The following is a 17333-nucleotide window of genomic DNA, read 5'->3' as shown; positions in this document are numbered from 1 at the left end:
TTTTTTATTATCTAATAGACATAATTTGGACTGCGATCGTGTGATTTTAAGTCCTAATAATTGATCCATTTTTTGGGATTTTTGAGGTTGTTTCAAGTTTGAAAAAGATTGCATTCATGAACTTAATTTTAATATACCTACCTACCTACCTACCTAGGTCCAGTTAAGAAAAATATACATAAGAATTTGATTTGGAATTATGACCGTCTATAAAACATATTTTTTGCTTTCAACATTAATATAAAATGTTGTGATAAAACCTTCTTCTATTCCATAATCCTCGATTTCTCTAAATACTTTGTATTCAATTTTATGTGAACAATCTGATCGTCGATCGAACGATCAATTTTTATCTGTACCTACCAGTACCTACTTATTTAAAAAAAAAAATGATAAATCCCGAATAATTTGGTGGATTAATCCATCCTCATTTTACGGTATGAATTTAAATAAAAAATATTTCACATTTTCTTAGAAATTCTCTTTTGGCTAAGAAGTTTCTCTTAACCTTTTTTGATATGGTAACTAATTTAAGATCCTTAAGCAGGGTCAGCTGACTGCCAATACTATCAGTAGTCTTGTGATTGTGTTCCGCCGCCATTCCCAATACGTCTCTTCTTGATTGCTGTGAGTTATAGTTATTTTACCGTCTACTTGTGTTATTTTCCCTTACAAATACTCTACTGTTTATCAGTAAGTTTATGGATATATTTTCAGTCATTATCGCTTTTAGATTCTGAAAATATAATCCATTGTCAATTGTGACTTTTCCATTACGACCCGATTTGCGCAAACATCAATATTGTGTGTTCTCGTTAATCTATGCGGTATTAGTGTATAAATCGATTAATCTAAATGAATAAACGCATTAGAAAGTTTTTATAAATCTTCTGGAATCATTTTCGTCCTGATTTCTTGTCATTACACCGATAAAGGCGTATCCCTCAATCAAACATAAAATCATGTGATCTGTATATTGTTTGGTTAATTCATTAATAATAATCAATTAACTTGAGGGTTGAAGGGTTCAAATTAATAATAAGCGATTAAATGGTAAAACAGTTATATTTACAATATTGTTTAAACAATCTGTGGATCAATACCAGCTAAAGAATTCCTCAAAAAATATTTCAATCTTGATTGTGTTCCCTATTTAATCTGATTTTCGTTATGTAAAAAAGACTTATTAATCGATATTTTATAGATATAGACCTAATTAACTATTACCGTACTATATTTGATTAAATATGAACAGTAATTTACATATGTCATATTGAAAAATACATTTTCTTCATATACCTAATGCAAATTTAATATTTTGTCACTTCATTTTTGACATACCTGATTTCTATTTTGCACAATTGACATTGACATTTTAGGGCGACCCTATGACTTAAAAACTTATTTTATAAGATAATATTATTTCCACATTATCTGCATATTCACTAAGAAAATCAATAATCAAATATCTTGGCAAAATTTCAAGAATGGGGTGTGAGCTATTTGTCTATGATATTTTGATATTACTGGTAAAAAAAAATATTGTATAAAAACAAGATTATGCCATCAGTACCTATATACATTTTTTTAATTATCTTTGATTACCATTTATAAATTATTACATGAAGTATCCATCCAAGAAGACAAATAAACAAGCCGATAAAAAAATCTATGAATCCAGAGCATAAACTACATTATAGCAAATGAATAGAATAACAATAAACAGTTCAATCAACATGTTATAATATATCTGCAGTATATAGTAACTAATGTCAAGCAACACACGGCAATCTATTGCATAACATTCGGATTAATTCAAAAATTTCAGAATACTTAAATTGAATAGGTACGTTCAATTATAAATAATTATTATTTTTGTATCGAATCCTGAAGAAAACCTTTTTCGGTACAAGTTGGTTATAGGGAAGCCAGGTGGGAACCGCGCTAATTGTCATAGCCGATTTTGGCAAAATTCATGAATTCAAGAATGAAAACCTAACCTAACCTAACAAATAATCCAGTACATCGGCTATTTTCAAAATGTGTTTGCCGCTGGCTTCCCCGTAACCGACTTGTACCCCTTCTTCTATAGAGATGTAGTCTAAACCTAAGGCCCTCCTCCCACGGCGCAACTGAAATCTGGCGGAACTGGTTGGTGATAGTACTCATAAACTGACCAATGTGATGCTTCGCACACGGCGCTACTGAACCCACTTGAAATAAAAATCACATAACCTCAAACTCCGCCAGATTTCAGTTGCGCCGTGGGAGGAGGGCCTAAGTGAAGCAAAAACGGAACCCTAGTATACTAATTTTCATACAAACTGTACGCTGTGTGAGCTACTGTAATGATTACGCTGGTGGTATAGAGGCATAGTGTGCAATTTCGGTGCAGAAAGCTTTCTATGAAACTCCGCAACCGTACTGGTTTTTCTATGTATGCCAATAAACGTATTCTGTGTTATCCTTCCGTATATAACTTCGACGGGGTTGTAACGAACTTTAAAGGTGAGGGGTCCAAACATACGTCATTTATGGATGTCCCGTCTCTACCAAAACTATACGACGTTAGTTCTCATAGTCCAGTGTGTAAGGTGCTGGCTTTTCATCTGGGGGCCTCGGGTTCGATTCCCCGTGAGGTCACAATATATTTATTACTTCTATTACTAATTACACTACTGTTTCACTATACAACTGTCTTTGTGCTTCATAGCATGTTGTAGTGTAAAAAAGAATATAATATAATATAGAAACTGATCTTTGTTATTTCCAAAGTGCTTCGCTTTTCATCCATCTTTCTACAAATTTTAGTTATGGTTACACACCTAAAGCCGGGTACTCATTAGCGAACTGTAACCGTTCCAGATACCGTAACCAACTCTGGATGCGAAATAATTATTTATTAAGCTCGTGAACTAATTATTTGGCATCCATACTGGTTACTGTATCTGCAACGGTCACAGTAACGGCTCGCTAATGTGTTCCCGGCGTAATATTTTTCAGGTATTTAAAGACTTAATTTACCCTACTTACAATAATTAAATTGTTTCATCGTTCAGTTTTTTAAAATGGTTGTCTTTTTATTTCAGGATACTAAGCATTTACGATGTCCCGTAATTTAGCGAAAATTGCCCACGAGGACAAGGAGTCCAAATTTGGATATGTCTACGCCGTATCCGGTCCGGGTGAGTAACATTCTACTTCTGTTTGCATGCCAACTTTACGTAGAGCATGTTAGACATCAAATCTAACATGTATGACTGAAGGAGCTGGTCAGCGAAATATTACTTATGGACATTTGCAATCGATACCACCTCAACTCTCTCTTTTCTTGGTCGTTCCGTCATGACTAACGATCGTGACAACCTTGAAATTCCATCATCTACTAAGCGACTAAAAATTTCCACCCCTCTCGATCCTCTGCTTCCCTCAGGGCAGAGTGAAGGCTGCCCCTAGTAAGCTCCTTCATTTGGTCGCTCATCCTCTGCTTCGCCTTCCCTGAAGGCTACCCAAAACCATCAGTTTTTGTAGGTTATTCGATGTGCGCCGAACAATATGTCCATAAAACTGTGTCTTATACATATTGTCAAGAGCTGTTCCATTATCTGTAGTCTCTGGGTGATTGACTGGTTATGCTCTGTCCAAAAAATACAAGGCATTCGGCGCCAATATCACATTTTGAAAGCATCAATTCGACACCGTACAAAAATATGGAGAACACCAATATCTACACAAGCATTATTTTCTTTTCAATTGAAATTTCCCGATCTTTCCATATAATTATAGTGGTAAGACGTGTCATTGCATTTTTCACAATCTGTGTGAGCCTTATTTATTTGCTTCACACCCAGCTATTCCACTAATGGTCGATCCAAGATATACAAATTCGTCCACTATTTCTTGGTTTTTGAGTATACTTACTGCTGGTAGAAAGTTAGCCCCGATTGAAAACCTTCTATTGGAGGCTTGTTAGACATCAGCAAATAATAATTTGAATGTTGTGAAACCTTTCCAAGGCAATATTTTGATATATTTCTGTGGTTATGTTTCAGTCGTTACGGCCGAGAGGGATGTCAGGATCCGCTATGTACGAGTTGGTGCGAGTCGGTTACTTTGAGCTGGTCGGAGAGATCATTCGACTTGAGGGGTGATATGGCTACCATTCAGGTGACAAAACCATTATTTACACAACCTAAATAAGAATCAATTCAGATCAAAGTTCCCTTCAATTTTATGTTGCATGACAATTGAGCCCCAACTGTTTCTAGATACATGAAAAATTTCTAGAGGCAGTCATTTATAATGTACTTATAATTTAAAAAAATGAGGCTTTTTACTGAAAGAAAAACAATATCCACTGATTTATTCTTCAATTCACAAATTCGATTGAGTTATGTGTGGCAATCAATTACTCATGTATGCTCCCTTAAAATCGTGTGTGACTTCACAAACAACGTAGAGGAACACTGCTTCACTTGATGCCATGATTTTAACGACAAGCACTTTATGTGGTGAATGCTATGTATATGATGCAAACCCCATAGGAGGGGCAGAACAATGGCGTACTTGTCAATTCGACCACTAAACAACAATATAATTTGTTCTAATACTGCAGAGCTTAAAGGAGGTGACGGGGCATGCAATTCATTCAGTTTACACCGCTAGAGATTTGATTAGAAAGCAATGCCATATAAGAAATTTGCCAATTTTTTCAGTCATCGATCTGAATTTTACTGTTTCCAGATAAAATTGTAAAAATAATATTATGTCAAACCACTATTTAAGATAACGAAAGGCAAACATTTCATTGCTTCGATTTTAACTTAAGTCTTGTGGGAACGTTTTATTTTTGTGTGTTTTGAGCAGCGTTCTGTTCTAAATTCGTTGCAAATTCCACTTCTTGTCACGCAGCCTCCTGTGACTTTTCTCACTATTAAATTATACCCATGTGACATGCGTTAAAATTATCATTATAACCTAAATTAGGAAATGCTGATGAATACAGACAGATAACATTATGAACACTTGTTACAGGTATACGAGGAAACGTCAGGCGTAACTGTGGGAGATCCCGTCCTGCGTACAGGCAAACCTCTGTCAGTAGAACTCGGTCCCGGAATCCTGGGCAGCATCTTTGATGGTATCCAGCGACCCCTCAAGGACATCAACGAGCTCACCAACTCAATCTACATTCCCAAGGGAGTCAATGTGCCCGCCCTGTCCAAGACACAGGCTTGGGAATTCAACCCTCTCAACGTAAAGGTATGACATGCATACATACTTTATTTGTCTCGTCTTATCACTGAATTTTATTACCGATATACATAACTTACTTGGAGTTGTCATGTGAAGCGAGCCGTCTCCATAGAAGGTTTTCTTCAACGTCTTTGGATTTCGTTACATATTTTCTTATTTCAAATGTTTCTTGGTTGCAGGTTGGATCTCACATAACCGGGGGAGATTTGTACGGTATCGTCCATGAGAATACTCTGGTCAAACACAAGATGATCATGCCGCCCAAGGGAAAGGGAACTATCACTTACATGGCTGCCCCAGGAAACTACACGGTCGACGTATGTACACTTTACACAGGATTTTACTTCATATGCATTGCTCTTTAATCGTTGAAAGCAGTCTTGGAACAACGGTGCACCTTGATCATGAGTTGTAGTAGGCTCATGTGGGTCTATTCTATACTTATCGACCACTAAAGTGATAAAGTGATAAATATTATCAAACTTAGGGTAGGCTTGTATCAAAGTATTAGCCCTTATTGTAACAATTACAAAAATTACAACCAACGTATTGTAATTGTTACAATAAGTGCTAATACTTTGATACAAACCTACCCTAAGTTTGATAATATTTATCACTTTTGCGGTCGATAAGTATAGAATAGACCCACTGAGGTATTTTACGTGGTCTATCCATTCTCTTTTAATGGTTTGCCCTCGATGTGCAGGCGGACATTTTTGACTATTTGTTTACTAGTGACCGACCATAAAGACATTTTTTTTGCAAATTCTAAATGTTCAGTGTATTGTTTAAAAATTATGATTTATTGATATGGTGAAATCGCCTGTAAAAACTAGTGACCCGAAATAATCAATTCATAATTGAAATTTCAATTGCAGGACATAGTGTTGGAGACAGAGTTTGACGGGGAGAAGAGCAAGTACAGCATGTTGCAGGTGTGGCCTGTGCGTCAGCCTCGCCCCTGCACTGAGAAACTGCCTGCCAACCATCCCCTGCTCACTGGCCAGAGGGTACTCGACTCACTGTTCCCGTGAGTATTTCATTACATGCTTGCTTTATGGGCACGGTAGTATCAGAAACATCAAAAAAAAACTTTCGAAAGATAGGTTTAATTAACATATTTTAAATTAGCCGCAAATTTGTAAAACCTGTAACTGAACATTTGAATACAAATTTAGATTCAATCGGTCGATTACAAGGACAAGAAAATTTATTTCTTTTCCCAGGAGTAATAAACAACCCATAAGATAGGAAAACCAATTCTCCACGTAAAAGTGATGCATGTCTGAATGAGATTATTCAAAAAAATATTACTTTTATTTCCAGCTGTGTGCAAGGAGGTACCACAGCCATTCCCGGAGCTTTCGGTTGCGGAAAAACTGTCATCTCACAAGCTCTTTCCAAATACTCCAACTCCGATGTCATCGTCTACGTAGGTTGCGGAGAGAGAGGTTTGTATATTTATATCTCCTCAAAGCCAATGAATGAAGAGACAACACCTCTAAATCTGCAGATATACTAGGTCACATTTGTTTCGAAAGGGACAAGTGGACTGTATAGAATGGGGATCACAGAGAAAAGGGCGTATGGAGAAACGATGGGCAATGGTGACTCATGCAGATGAAAATCGTACGCCCTCTAATATTACATGAAATAGATAAAAAAATCTATTAAGAAAATGAATGGGGGGGTTTCATTTAAATCGTGTATTTCAACGATATTCAATATTCTGCTAGAAGTTACCTATTTATTGACAGTTCTAGTGGTCTGAAGATGGTAAACTGCCTAGTAATGATCGAGAAAATCTGTAGTAGTTTTACCACCGGTTTCTCTCTTGTGTCCATGTTAAAAAGTTGACAGAGCATCTACATCTGACGCCAAGGGCATGGCCCCCACAAGGGGGGGGAGACTGTACTATTTCAGGTTCTATAAACTTAAATCTTATCAGTTATCTATTGCCTTAAGTATTCCTTCAAGATGTCGTCACCGTCTGCTTGTTATTACAAGAATTGATCGTTTTCAAAATATTAATGGTTTGTAAATTTTATTCTAGGTAACGAGATGTCAGAAGTATTGCGTGACTTCCCCGAGTTGTCGGTAGAGATTGATGGCATGACAGAGTCCATCATGAAGAGAACAGCGCTCGTCGCCAACACTTCCAACATGCCTGTGGCTGCTCGAGAGGCCTCCATTTACACTGGTTAGTTCCTGAATTGCCATCGTGTCTTGTAAGCCTCTTCTAACCACGTGAAATAACTCATTCGGTTGGAAACAGCTCTTTGATAGCAAATTTTATGTGCCGAGTGTACAAAACATATCAGACCATGAGAAAGTAACTATAAACAGATAAGATAAGATTTATATCAATATAGATAGACAAGCGAATAATTATATTGAACCAACGTCATTATGTATTTACCATATTATTTAGATCACAAAAATCATGTGTCATAATATGTATATATTTCTGAAATGGCTGTCAAAGAAGGCTGTCATTTCAATGGGCCAATGTTAGTTCATTGGTTAAGGCCATGCATTAGTTGAGGCACGGTCTAAAAAGATCGTTGCTAGGCGATGTGCGGATTGCGGGTCGCGGGTGAAAATGACGCCTGTCAAACGAAATATTATTTCTCATATAAATCCAACATACGTCCATTTTATGTTCTGTTTATTATTCTATTAGTATCAATAATAATATATTCATTGACATGTTTGCTTTTTAAAGTAAATGGGTAAAGTTTTTAGTCATCTTTACACGATTTTAGAATTAATTGGCCCGTCGCCATCACGCAGCAAAGTGACGTGCGTCCGACTCCACGTTATCTCAATGAATGCGAAGCAAGTACAAATTTTCGTCGCGCGTACAGTTGAACATTATTTGGCGTTTCACTGATGCGTCACCTTAAGCCGGCGCTACAGGCCATTCAGGTACATGGCCGGGACTGCACCACCATCATCCAGGAATTTTTATCCCGACACTCAGCCTCTCTGCGTCCCTCTTGACGTTATCCGTCCATTTCCTCCAGGGATTCCTTCAGAAAAAATGGGCCAGTATATAAAGCAAACCATGTTCCACTCCATTGCACTCGATTTAAAGAATACAGTGGATACTCGATCTGTCGTTCATGAAGTGACTAGATGAACCAAACTATAAATGCGGAAAACAATGAATATGGTATAAAGGAGTAAATGAAAATTGCTAATTTCAAAATAGAATTTCATATATTTTTAAACGAAGCTTTGAATGATGCCGTCAGATTTCACAAAAGCACGAGATATTGATCAATGTGCTGTTGACAACATGGACATCTATGGTTGTTGGCAACGTGAGGAGTCAGTGACAGCCGAATTTTCAGAGAGGAGAATAACCGGTTTATTTACAGCAAACAAAAACGTTAATTGTTTTTGTATACCAGTATATAAACATTTAATCGGCACTAAAACTCACAGAAAATACAGCAAAATTGGACGACATTTTCAACGATCAGTGTGGGAAAACGATAAATACAGGAATAATCTGCGGGAAAGGGACAGATAGAAAACTGATAAATCAAGAATTCACTGTACTGCCAATTCACCAACGTAACAATGCTGTGGAATCCATCATGTGTTGTCATACAAAAAGTTCATAAATGAATCCCTTCAGGTGTAAATTTTATTTGATCTCAAAGGATGAACAGCATCATTATGTACTATATTCTTAATCATAGTGCTGTAATAGAACAAGTATATTATAAGACTCCTTTTAGTTATTATAACCTCTTTCATGTGTAATCTATTTACATTTTACAGGTATCACCCTTTCTGAATACTTCCGTGACATGGGTTACAACGTATCTATGATGGCCGATTCCACCTCCCGTTGGGCCGAGGCGTTGAGAGAAATCTCCGGTCGGTTGGCTGAGATGCCTGCCGATTCCGGTTACCCCGCCTACTTGGGAGCTCGACTTGCCTCCTTCTACGAGAGAGCCGGCAGAGTCAAGTGTCTAGGAAACCCCGACAGGGAAGGTGAGAACGATTCTTGTTTTCAACATACTGCTATTTTACTGTTATAAAATAAACTATTTTGCTGCAGACATGAATGGATCACAAAATATGGAAAAGTCATAGCAGATATTTTTCTTTAAATAGGTATTGTTGGTAACCATTAATTTGAACCTAGTTAATAGTGGAAAAGAAAGCCTTATCCTAAAGCTCTTGACTTTATAATGAACATTTGCATGCAATAGAATAACTGGATTATCTTTTTATTGGTGACCAGATTTCATGGAATAATTTCATATTTTTGGCCGTGAATGAAGATGAATAGTATCTGAGCACCTTCAGTGGACGGTATTAATTGTGGTACTGTATTTGTTTGTAGGTTCCGTGTCGATTGTCGGTGCCGTATCACCTCCTGGAGGTGATTTCTCCGATCCTGTCACATCCGCCACTCTGGGTATCGTACAGGTGTTCTGGGGTCTCGACAAGAAGCTCGCCCAGAGGAAACATTTCCCCTCCATCAATTGGCTCATCTCATACAGGTTTGCCAATCATATCACATATAAATCTTAATATCAATGGGTTAGTGCACAGATACTGTATGTACAGTTTTTACCGAAATTCAGTTATTTTCAAAGAATTTGGATTCTTGGAGTCGAGACTATTCCACATGTGATTGTATTGGTAACAAGTTCGTTATTTTTTTTCTATTGGCAGCATCGAAAATAAAATGGCGACTCACGTTCTGGTTTGAAGTCTGTTGCTTTGTTTTCATAACCTACATTCACATATTTCTTGACGTTTTACGTGATTATTCATCTTTATTATAATGCTGATAAAATTGACGATGGAGTATTCAAAACCAAATGCCGCCTATTCGACGCTTGCATTCTGACGGTGCTGCTTTACGGTAGCGAATCATGGTACCTTACGAAGGCTCAGAGCAACCGTATACTGAGCTTCGAAAACAGATGTTTGCGACGAATACTGGGTGTGCGGTGGTATGACTTTCGGAGCAACGAGAAGATAAGAGAACGCACCAAGCAACCTCTCATCACGCTGAAAGTGAATAGGCGACGTTGGACCTGGCTCGGCCACGTGCTGCGGATGCCAGAAGAGAACTTTAACCTGGCTTGCCGGTTCTTCAAGCCGACCGGATTCCGGCGTCCTGGAAGGCTGCTAAATACAATCTACAGAGTGTATACGGCGGAGCTACGGGATGCTGGTTTGACCTGGAACGAAGCAAGAAGACTGGCGAGCGACAGGGATTCTTGGAGGCGCCGCGTGGTGTCCATATGCTCCAGTTAAGGGGCGGATATAGCCAAAGAAGAAGATTTATATGTAGTTAAATTTTATAATGAAATGTTTGCAAGTCAACCCAAACTGGACATACAACGTCTGTGCACCAGCTTATCAATTATACATATATTATTAAACGCATGTTGTAAGGTTTTTAGGGAAGATATTTGTAATCACTCATCGTAAGAATTAATATTTTGATTATGATACACAAAATATTTTTATAACAAAACAAATTGTGTTATTTTTAAATCTTCACAAGAGTCACAATCTTCAGTTAGGTCGCAATGAAGATGGATGAATAATTAGGCATATAATATGACGTATACTTCTTCGTGTAATACTGTGAGGAATATGCGGACGAGATTAAAGGTGAAAACAGCTTGTAATGGTCAGTCTATGTGAATCGTATGGATGACAAACAATGACATATTAAATGGACGACTCACTTCATACCCGGCGCGCACGAGAAATTGTGCATGAAAGTCATTCACAGATGTATAGGTAGATGTCACGTGACCATTGACGTATCCGTTTCCATTATGCGATACAAGCTTCGAGAATTTATAGTAATATAACCTTTATTGTAATGGCGTATTAGTGTCATGACTCATTGCGTTAGAAACAGATTCTCGGTTACTTACGACGTCTCGGAGATTAGACGCCAGTGAGCTAAGCGAATCACAGGCGACTGACTGTCCAATGGTTCCTGTCATTCAATTGCATTGAATAAACATTCATCAATATCTTAAAATGGCATTTTATAAATAATAAATAATACTAACACATGCAAAGTGATATCCCATCTTTCTTGGAGTGTTTAGTAGATTTTTTTACAATTTTTAACTAGGCACATTGGCATTTTGTAACACAATAATAACGGCGGAGTCGAAACCTGACAGTCAGAAATTTTGTATGGGCAGACCCAGCGGTGTCGCCAGACCGCTTGCAAGCAGAATGTTCATTTGAGCGTAGGATACCGATATTAACCCTTTTACTCCCATTCGGCCGATATTTCGGCCCACCATACCTATGCGAAAACTCCATCTGGGCCGATCCATCGGCCGAAAGTTTGGATCCAAATTTACGATTTATTCCAATTTTTTTCCCGTCATATTTCGTCTCATGTAGACATAGCATTATATTCGGTCTGTGTTAGGTGTGACTAATATTTATTTTAGTATGGCACTTGTTTATAATTATGTCATACCCTAATAACTCACCAAGTCATAATTGCTCTTGCTGTCGAACTTGAAACCAAAGAGGGTCATAAAAATAATAAAACAATATTTTTATGACACATTTTAAGTTCTGAGATTTCTTTTAGTTGTTTTATGATTCATATATCACATAATTATGAATTTTGTAATTTTTATGAACTCTGACCGAGGAGCGAACAATGAATGCCCACTGTTTTTTTGGTAGGATGGTGAAAAAATACATGAATAAATATTATTATAATAGATTTAGTGCTTTGAAACTTATTTTTTGAAATTACTTCATTCCCATAACAGTTAGTCCTCGATACTGTATCGAATTCTCGTGCGATTTCGTGAATTGAATAATATTCTTGAATACCTTGACACTATACGATTTTTTTTTTGATTACTTTATAAAAATTCTATTTCATAGAGAAATAATAATAAGTTTATTTTTTTTTCTGTTACTAGATAAGAATAGATTATACTATAAAATTTGATATATCAATTCTAAATAAAAAAATGTTGTCACACTTGTTTTGCAGTTCAAACATAGTTTTATCCGTTCATTTCTAAATAAATATTGATACATTATTTTTTTCTTTTGTTTTATTGATGTAAACTATCAATATTATTACTTATTATTGCTTTATACACCATTGAGAACACACAAAAAAAGTTTCAAATTTTTAAAACATGTGTAGAATTATTTATTTAAAAAAAACTAAATCGACGATTTTTTGGCAAAAAACGCTTGGGAGTTTTCGCATATCGTCGTTGAAACTAGAAAATTGTGTAACTCCGTTTTAATCGAAAATTGACTTTGAATGCCATCTAGTGGCCGTTGATAATATCTATCCGTCTTGCAAATTTTGTAATTCCAGAAAAATTGTATCATTGTTAAATCATGGATGATTTCACTCCAAAACCATACATTTGTATAGGAAACCATAATGTTTTTTGTCTCTCCTGTAAAGTAGTGTTTTTGGAGTTACACAATTTTCTAGTTTCAACGACGATATGCTAGGCTAAATCAGCTGGGAGTAAAAAGGTTAAAATATGAATTTCGCCATCCGGCAGACCCGACACAAAGTGAGTGTCATTTTATTTTCTAGATGCTTCGTCCATATGTCATTGATGACAGATAACTTTATTCAGTTGGTACCTCTAGTATCCATAGAGTAAATACAATAATTTTATTGTTTATGTCTGTAAGAGTAATTTTTTATATATTGTGAATATTATTGGTAGTATTATAAGAATAATTATTGACATTCACAATAATTATATTATTTCAACAAACACTTACTCTGGTACCTAATATAATTCATTACGTAATGACCTTTTTTTGATTACAGTAAATACATGCGCGCTCTCGATGACTTCTATGACAAAAACTTCCAGGAGTTTGTGCCATTGAGGACCAAGGTATATTATTTATATTGTTTGTAAACGTATATAATAGTATGTATCGTCGATTTTGAATTAATGGGGTTTTACTGTAGTTATATTTTTACCCTGAACTCCGTTCATATTATTAAACTTTATACTGTCCCTTTGATAAATTTTCTCATTTTAATTTCTCCAACAGGTAAAGGAAATCCTTCAAGAAGAAGAAGATTTGTCAGAAATTGTACAGCTAGTAGGAAAAGCGTCGCTTGCCGAGACAGATAAAATCACATTGGAAGTTGCCAAATTACTCAAGGACGATTTCCTCCAACAAAACAGGTACTGAACCTAAATATGTATTTGCCTTCACTCGTTACATACTGTGAATGTATCCGGACCAATGAGGCTTTCACTTTCGGTTTTAACTCATCTGCACTGTGGCGATATAAAACTTCACCGACTGAAAACGGCTCCATACCAATCAGTCGATACCTCTTTACACTCTTGACACGTGTGTAAGTTTAATCCGGATTCTTCCTTACTAGAGTCGGTTACCTGCTATCGCCTTACCCGTTATGTATTTCAGTTCCCATTATTTCTGAGTTCCCTGGGTTGCGTTCGGGGGTTATTTAGGCATCAAGCCTTCTGTTTTTTTTTTAAATTATCTGATACCATTGTTTATCAATCCCTCTTTGTTTTTATCGTGGGTTCATGAATAGGAATGATTTATTTTGATTAAACAATATTAGAGGGAGCGTAATGAAATTTTACTATTACAAAACTTGATGGCATTTCTGGAACGTGTTTGGTATGGTAGAATCGGTAGCCACAGAAAATTTATATTTTGTAATTTGATGCATTGAAACATGCGGTGTTGTTTATAACCTCTTTGACAATTGGGATTCATCTAAAAATTCTTGATAATTATAGCTTGTACATTAATTGACGCATATACACACATTTTGGAAGACCAGAAATTTTAGAGGTATTTTACTTGGATTGTTAATGTTTTGTGCGTTTTTGCCATTGCTAGTATATTCACTGACGCACCAATGAATGTCCTTGTACATCAGGTTCGTGTTGGATTTGTTTATATCTCGGCAAATCGATTCTCTTTTGTTTTCAACCTAATAGAACAAAATGGCCGTATTCAGATGAATTTAATAATTAATGTTGTATCAATTTGTTTCCCAGTTACTCCGCGTACGATCGCTTCTGTCCGTTCTACAAGACCGTGGGCATGCTCCGAAACATGATCGCCTTTTACGACATGTCACGCCACGCCGTCGAGTCCACCGCGCAGTCAGAAAACAAAATCACGTGGAACATCATCCGAGACTCCATGGGCAACATCCTCTACCAGCTCAGCTCGATGAAATTCAAGGTAAGATACTTATTTCACACTATACTCTGCTATTTCATTTACGGTAGTGTATTTTTTCAGATTTGATAGCAGCTACCATTTGTTTTTTATATTCCACTTGCGTGAATGAGTTAGCCGGACATTGTTTTATGAAGCTGTGAGACTCATAAATCCAAAATAACTCTTTTTGAAGAGACGGTTAAACTGTCTTAATTTTTTAATATTGTTGATTCCTGATATGAGATTGGTATATTGTTCTATTGTATGGACACGAATTACGTAAATTTTTTAAATAGTTGGATATTATGTTATAGGTACTAAAGTCTTACACAGAAATAGACATTCGTTAGTACAGACCTACAAACATATCTGAAGAAATGATGAGGGAGCCACAGTCGAAAACTACCCAATCAAGACTCGCAACTGGACAGAATATGACATTCGAATGACGTTATCAATATGGCGTTCGTAGTTCCATTTTTGACCGTTCTTCAGATAAGCTTGTAGGACTGTACAAGCTTAGCCTATTCAATATAAATCTCATTTATTACCAAAATGGAAATTACTAGTTTTACAAATTTAATTTATTTTTTTTAAATCTAATATTTTTTCTTTACGATTCATTACAGGACCCGGTTAAAGACGGCGAAGCCAAGATCAAGTCTGACTTTGAGCAGCTCCACGAAGACATCCAGCAAGCCTTCCGCAATCTTGAGGATTAATTGTTCGGCGGTCGTCATTTAATCGCGTTGTAAAATATTTTAATCTTATCGTGTTGCCCTGTCTAAAAAAAAATGCGCGCCGACCCGCCTTGTCTCGCACACGTTGACCGCCGGGTCGGTTTTGTTTATTTCGCGTTTTGAATCCCGCATTTATGTGATTATTTAAAAAAAAAATATTTCCCAGTTTAGCTTATATCAATTCAACGTTTTATAACGGATCATTTTGGTGACACTATTTAGAAACACCATTTAATTATAAATAATCCGTGCTGTTCTTTTATTATTTAAGTCTCGGATTGTATAACAAATTGTCAATTGTTTCTGATAGTGTTACCGCTATCTTGTATATTTTACTGTGAATTGTTTATGGCCTAATTTTAAAATTATCCCCCTGCTATTCCCTGCCTTGAAAATATAATAAACATCGACGGATTTTAAACGTTTTTCCTATGATAATATTCTGTTTAGATAGTCTTGCTTCCACGGACAGCGAAATTAACTATTTTAGATTGAGATTTTAATATTTAAGCGTATTCGTTAACGTTAAGTGTTGAATTGTAAGAAATGTTTAATTGCACAAGCGTACACGTTTCATATTATAAACATGTCATTATTGAAAGATTATTTAAATTAAATGTTTCACGTCGTCACTCTTTCGTGTGTCATCTTGCATGCTATGGAGAATGTAATAAAATATTATAATAATATCGTGAATTGCCTTCTTTTTATTTATTTTTTAAAGTGGTGTGTTTGTAATAGATTATATTTTTCGAGATTATCCGAATGCGGGATTCGAAAGGTTAAAAATAATGTTCTGTCACAGGGGTATCTAAAACTTAAGTCCATTAATTGTGAAAAAATCTTCATCTATCTATTATATTGTTGTTGTTGATCCTATGGAATATTTATATTAGTATTTACCGACATTTGAGACACTGAAGTATTATATTATTATTAATGTAATGATAGATTCGATCGTTGTTTAAAAATATTCGACAAGCTGGCAGATTGTCTGTGAAAATCTGACAATATTTAATACATATTCCGGCTTTACTGTTTGTTAATAATTTTAAAGTTTCCAATTATTTTTGTTTATATAACTTTTCTCGACATACGCTGAGTACTTAACAGCCGTTTAATGTGGAAAAGAGTTAAAGATATATCTGCCAGCTATTTCGCAGTGAACATAACAGTTACTACGTTACGTTTGCCGAGAATGATTCTCGGCGTACGCTAATTAATTGCCCACGTTGTAAATATAATTTCCTTTATTCAAGTTAAGTTGTTTTTTTCTTCTATTTAACTTTGTGGACGTTGCGTCTCTCCGTATCGATACATAATTAAAAATGTTTTAAGATAGTAAATTATATTATAATATTGTACAACAAATATGATGTAAAAAATAATTGATTTGAGTATTAATTAGGAAGAGGTGACAATACCTATGTGTTATTTCAAGAAATATTGTAGGTCTATATAATGCAATATAGTGAAAGCTATTGTGAATAAATGTCCCCCCCTGTTGCATTCCAATTTACTCTTCTAAGCTGCGTGAGATTTTTTTTGTCACTACTAACATAACAATTATATAATATAATTATAATATTGTGACCCTTTGGGATTTAGAAGAAATTGATTAAGCTTGATATATATTGTTATTTCCGGAAAGTTTGCGTAGATTTTTATCATTTAAGTGTTAAAATATGATCAAAAAAAAATTAATTAAACATTAGAATACAAAAAAAAAAACAGTGCTTATATAAATAAAATATACTATTTACCATTTTCTTTTATAAATATATTTATAACTATTGTTCTTATATAAATTATTATTGTATGCAGTCTGCATTGTTTTAACGGCACATGGACATATATTGTAATATTGTCGCTTATAATGTCTCCATCCTATGTTTTTTTTTTCATTTTTTGTTTTAAATGTACAGGATTACATTTGGATGATATTTTAGATGTCATATAAATAATATTATTATAACTATTGTAAAGATTGTAGTTATAGACTGTTTGAAAAATAAAGAAATGCTGCACAAGTGAAACCGCTGCGGTATGATCATGTAAGATTATCGGGGATTTATTCGACTCCCGAGGCCCGACCAATTTTTCCCT

General features: G+C 35.6%; 1 protein-coding gene across 2 annotated transcripts; it reads left to right on the top strand.

Annotated features, from left to right (window-relative positions):
* Positions 1–565: 565 nt before the first annotated feature.
* Positions 566–16947, top strand: LOC147070708 (V-type proton ATPase catalytic subunit A). 2 transcript variants are annotated; one of them, XM_085949100.1, is made up of 14 exons: positions 566–627; positions 3090–3185; positions 4053–4167; positions 5035–5262; positions 5436–5573; positions 6135–6286; positions 6583–6707; positions 7310–7456; positions 9049–9264; positions 9620–9779; positions 13094–13163; positions 13327–13463; positions 14319–14508; positions 15117–16947. In XM_085949100.1, exons 3-14 carry the CDS (start codon positions 4153–4155, stop codon positions 15207–15209), a joined length of 1671 nt encoding a protein of 556 aa, XP_085805226.1. In that variant the 5' UTR covers positions 566–627; positions 3090–3185; positions 4053–4152; the 3' UTR covers positions 15210–16947. The 2 variants fall into 2 exon arrangements, with proteins under 2 accessions (XP_085805226.1, XP_085805227.1); XM_085949101.1 differs by having other exon boundaries at positions 566–693.
* Positions 16948–17333: the final 386 nt, after the last annotated feature.

This window comes from Rhyacophila brunnea, unplaced genomic scaffold (genome assembly GCF_057557595.1).
Source record: "Rhyacophila brunnea isolate RB1 unplaced genomic scaffold, BYU_Rbru_1.0 scaffold_21, whole genome shotgun sequence".
Taxonomy (NCBI): Eukaryota; Metazoa; Arthropoda; class Insecta; order Trichoptera; family Rhyacophilidae; genus Rhyacophila; species Rhyacophila brunnea.
This window is presented reverse-complemented; position numbering and strand designations above follow the sequence as displayed.

Coding starts and splice junctions, on each gene's coding strand:
- LOC147070708 (XM_085949100.1), top strand. Junction 7,457..9,048: donor AGAGGCCTCCATTTACACTG/GTTAGTTCCTGA, acceptor TACATTTTACAG/GTATCACCCTTTCTGAATAC. Junction 13,164..13,326: donor TTGTGCCATTGAGGACCAAG/GTATATTATTTA, acceptor TTTCTCCAACAG/GTAAAGGAAATCCTTCAAGA.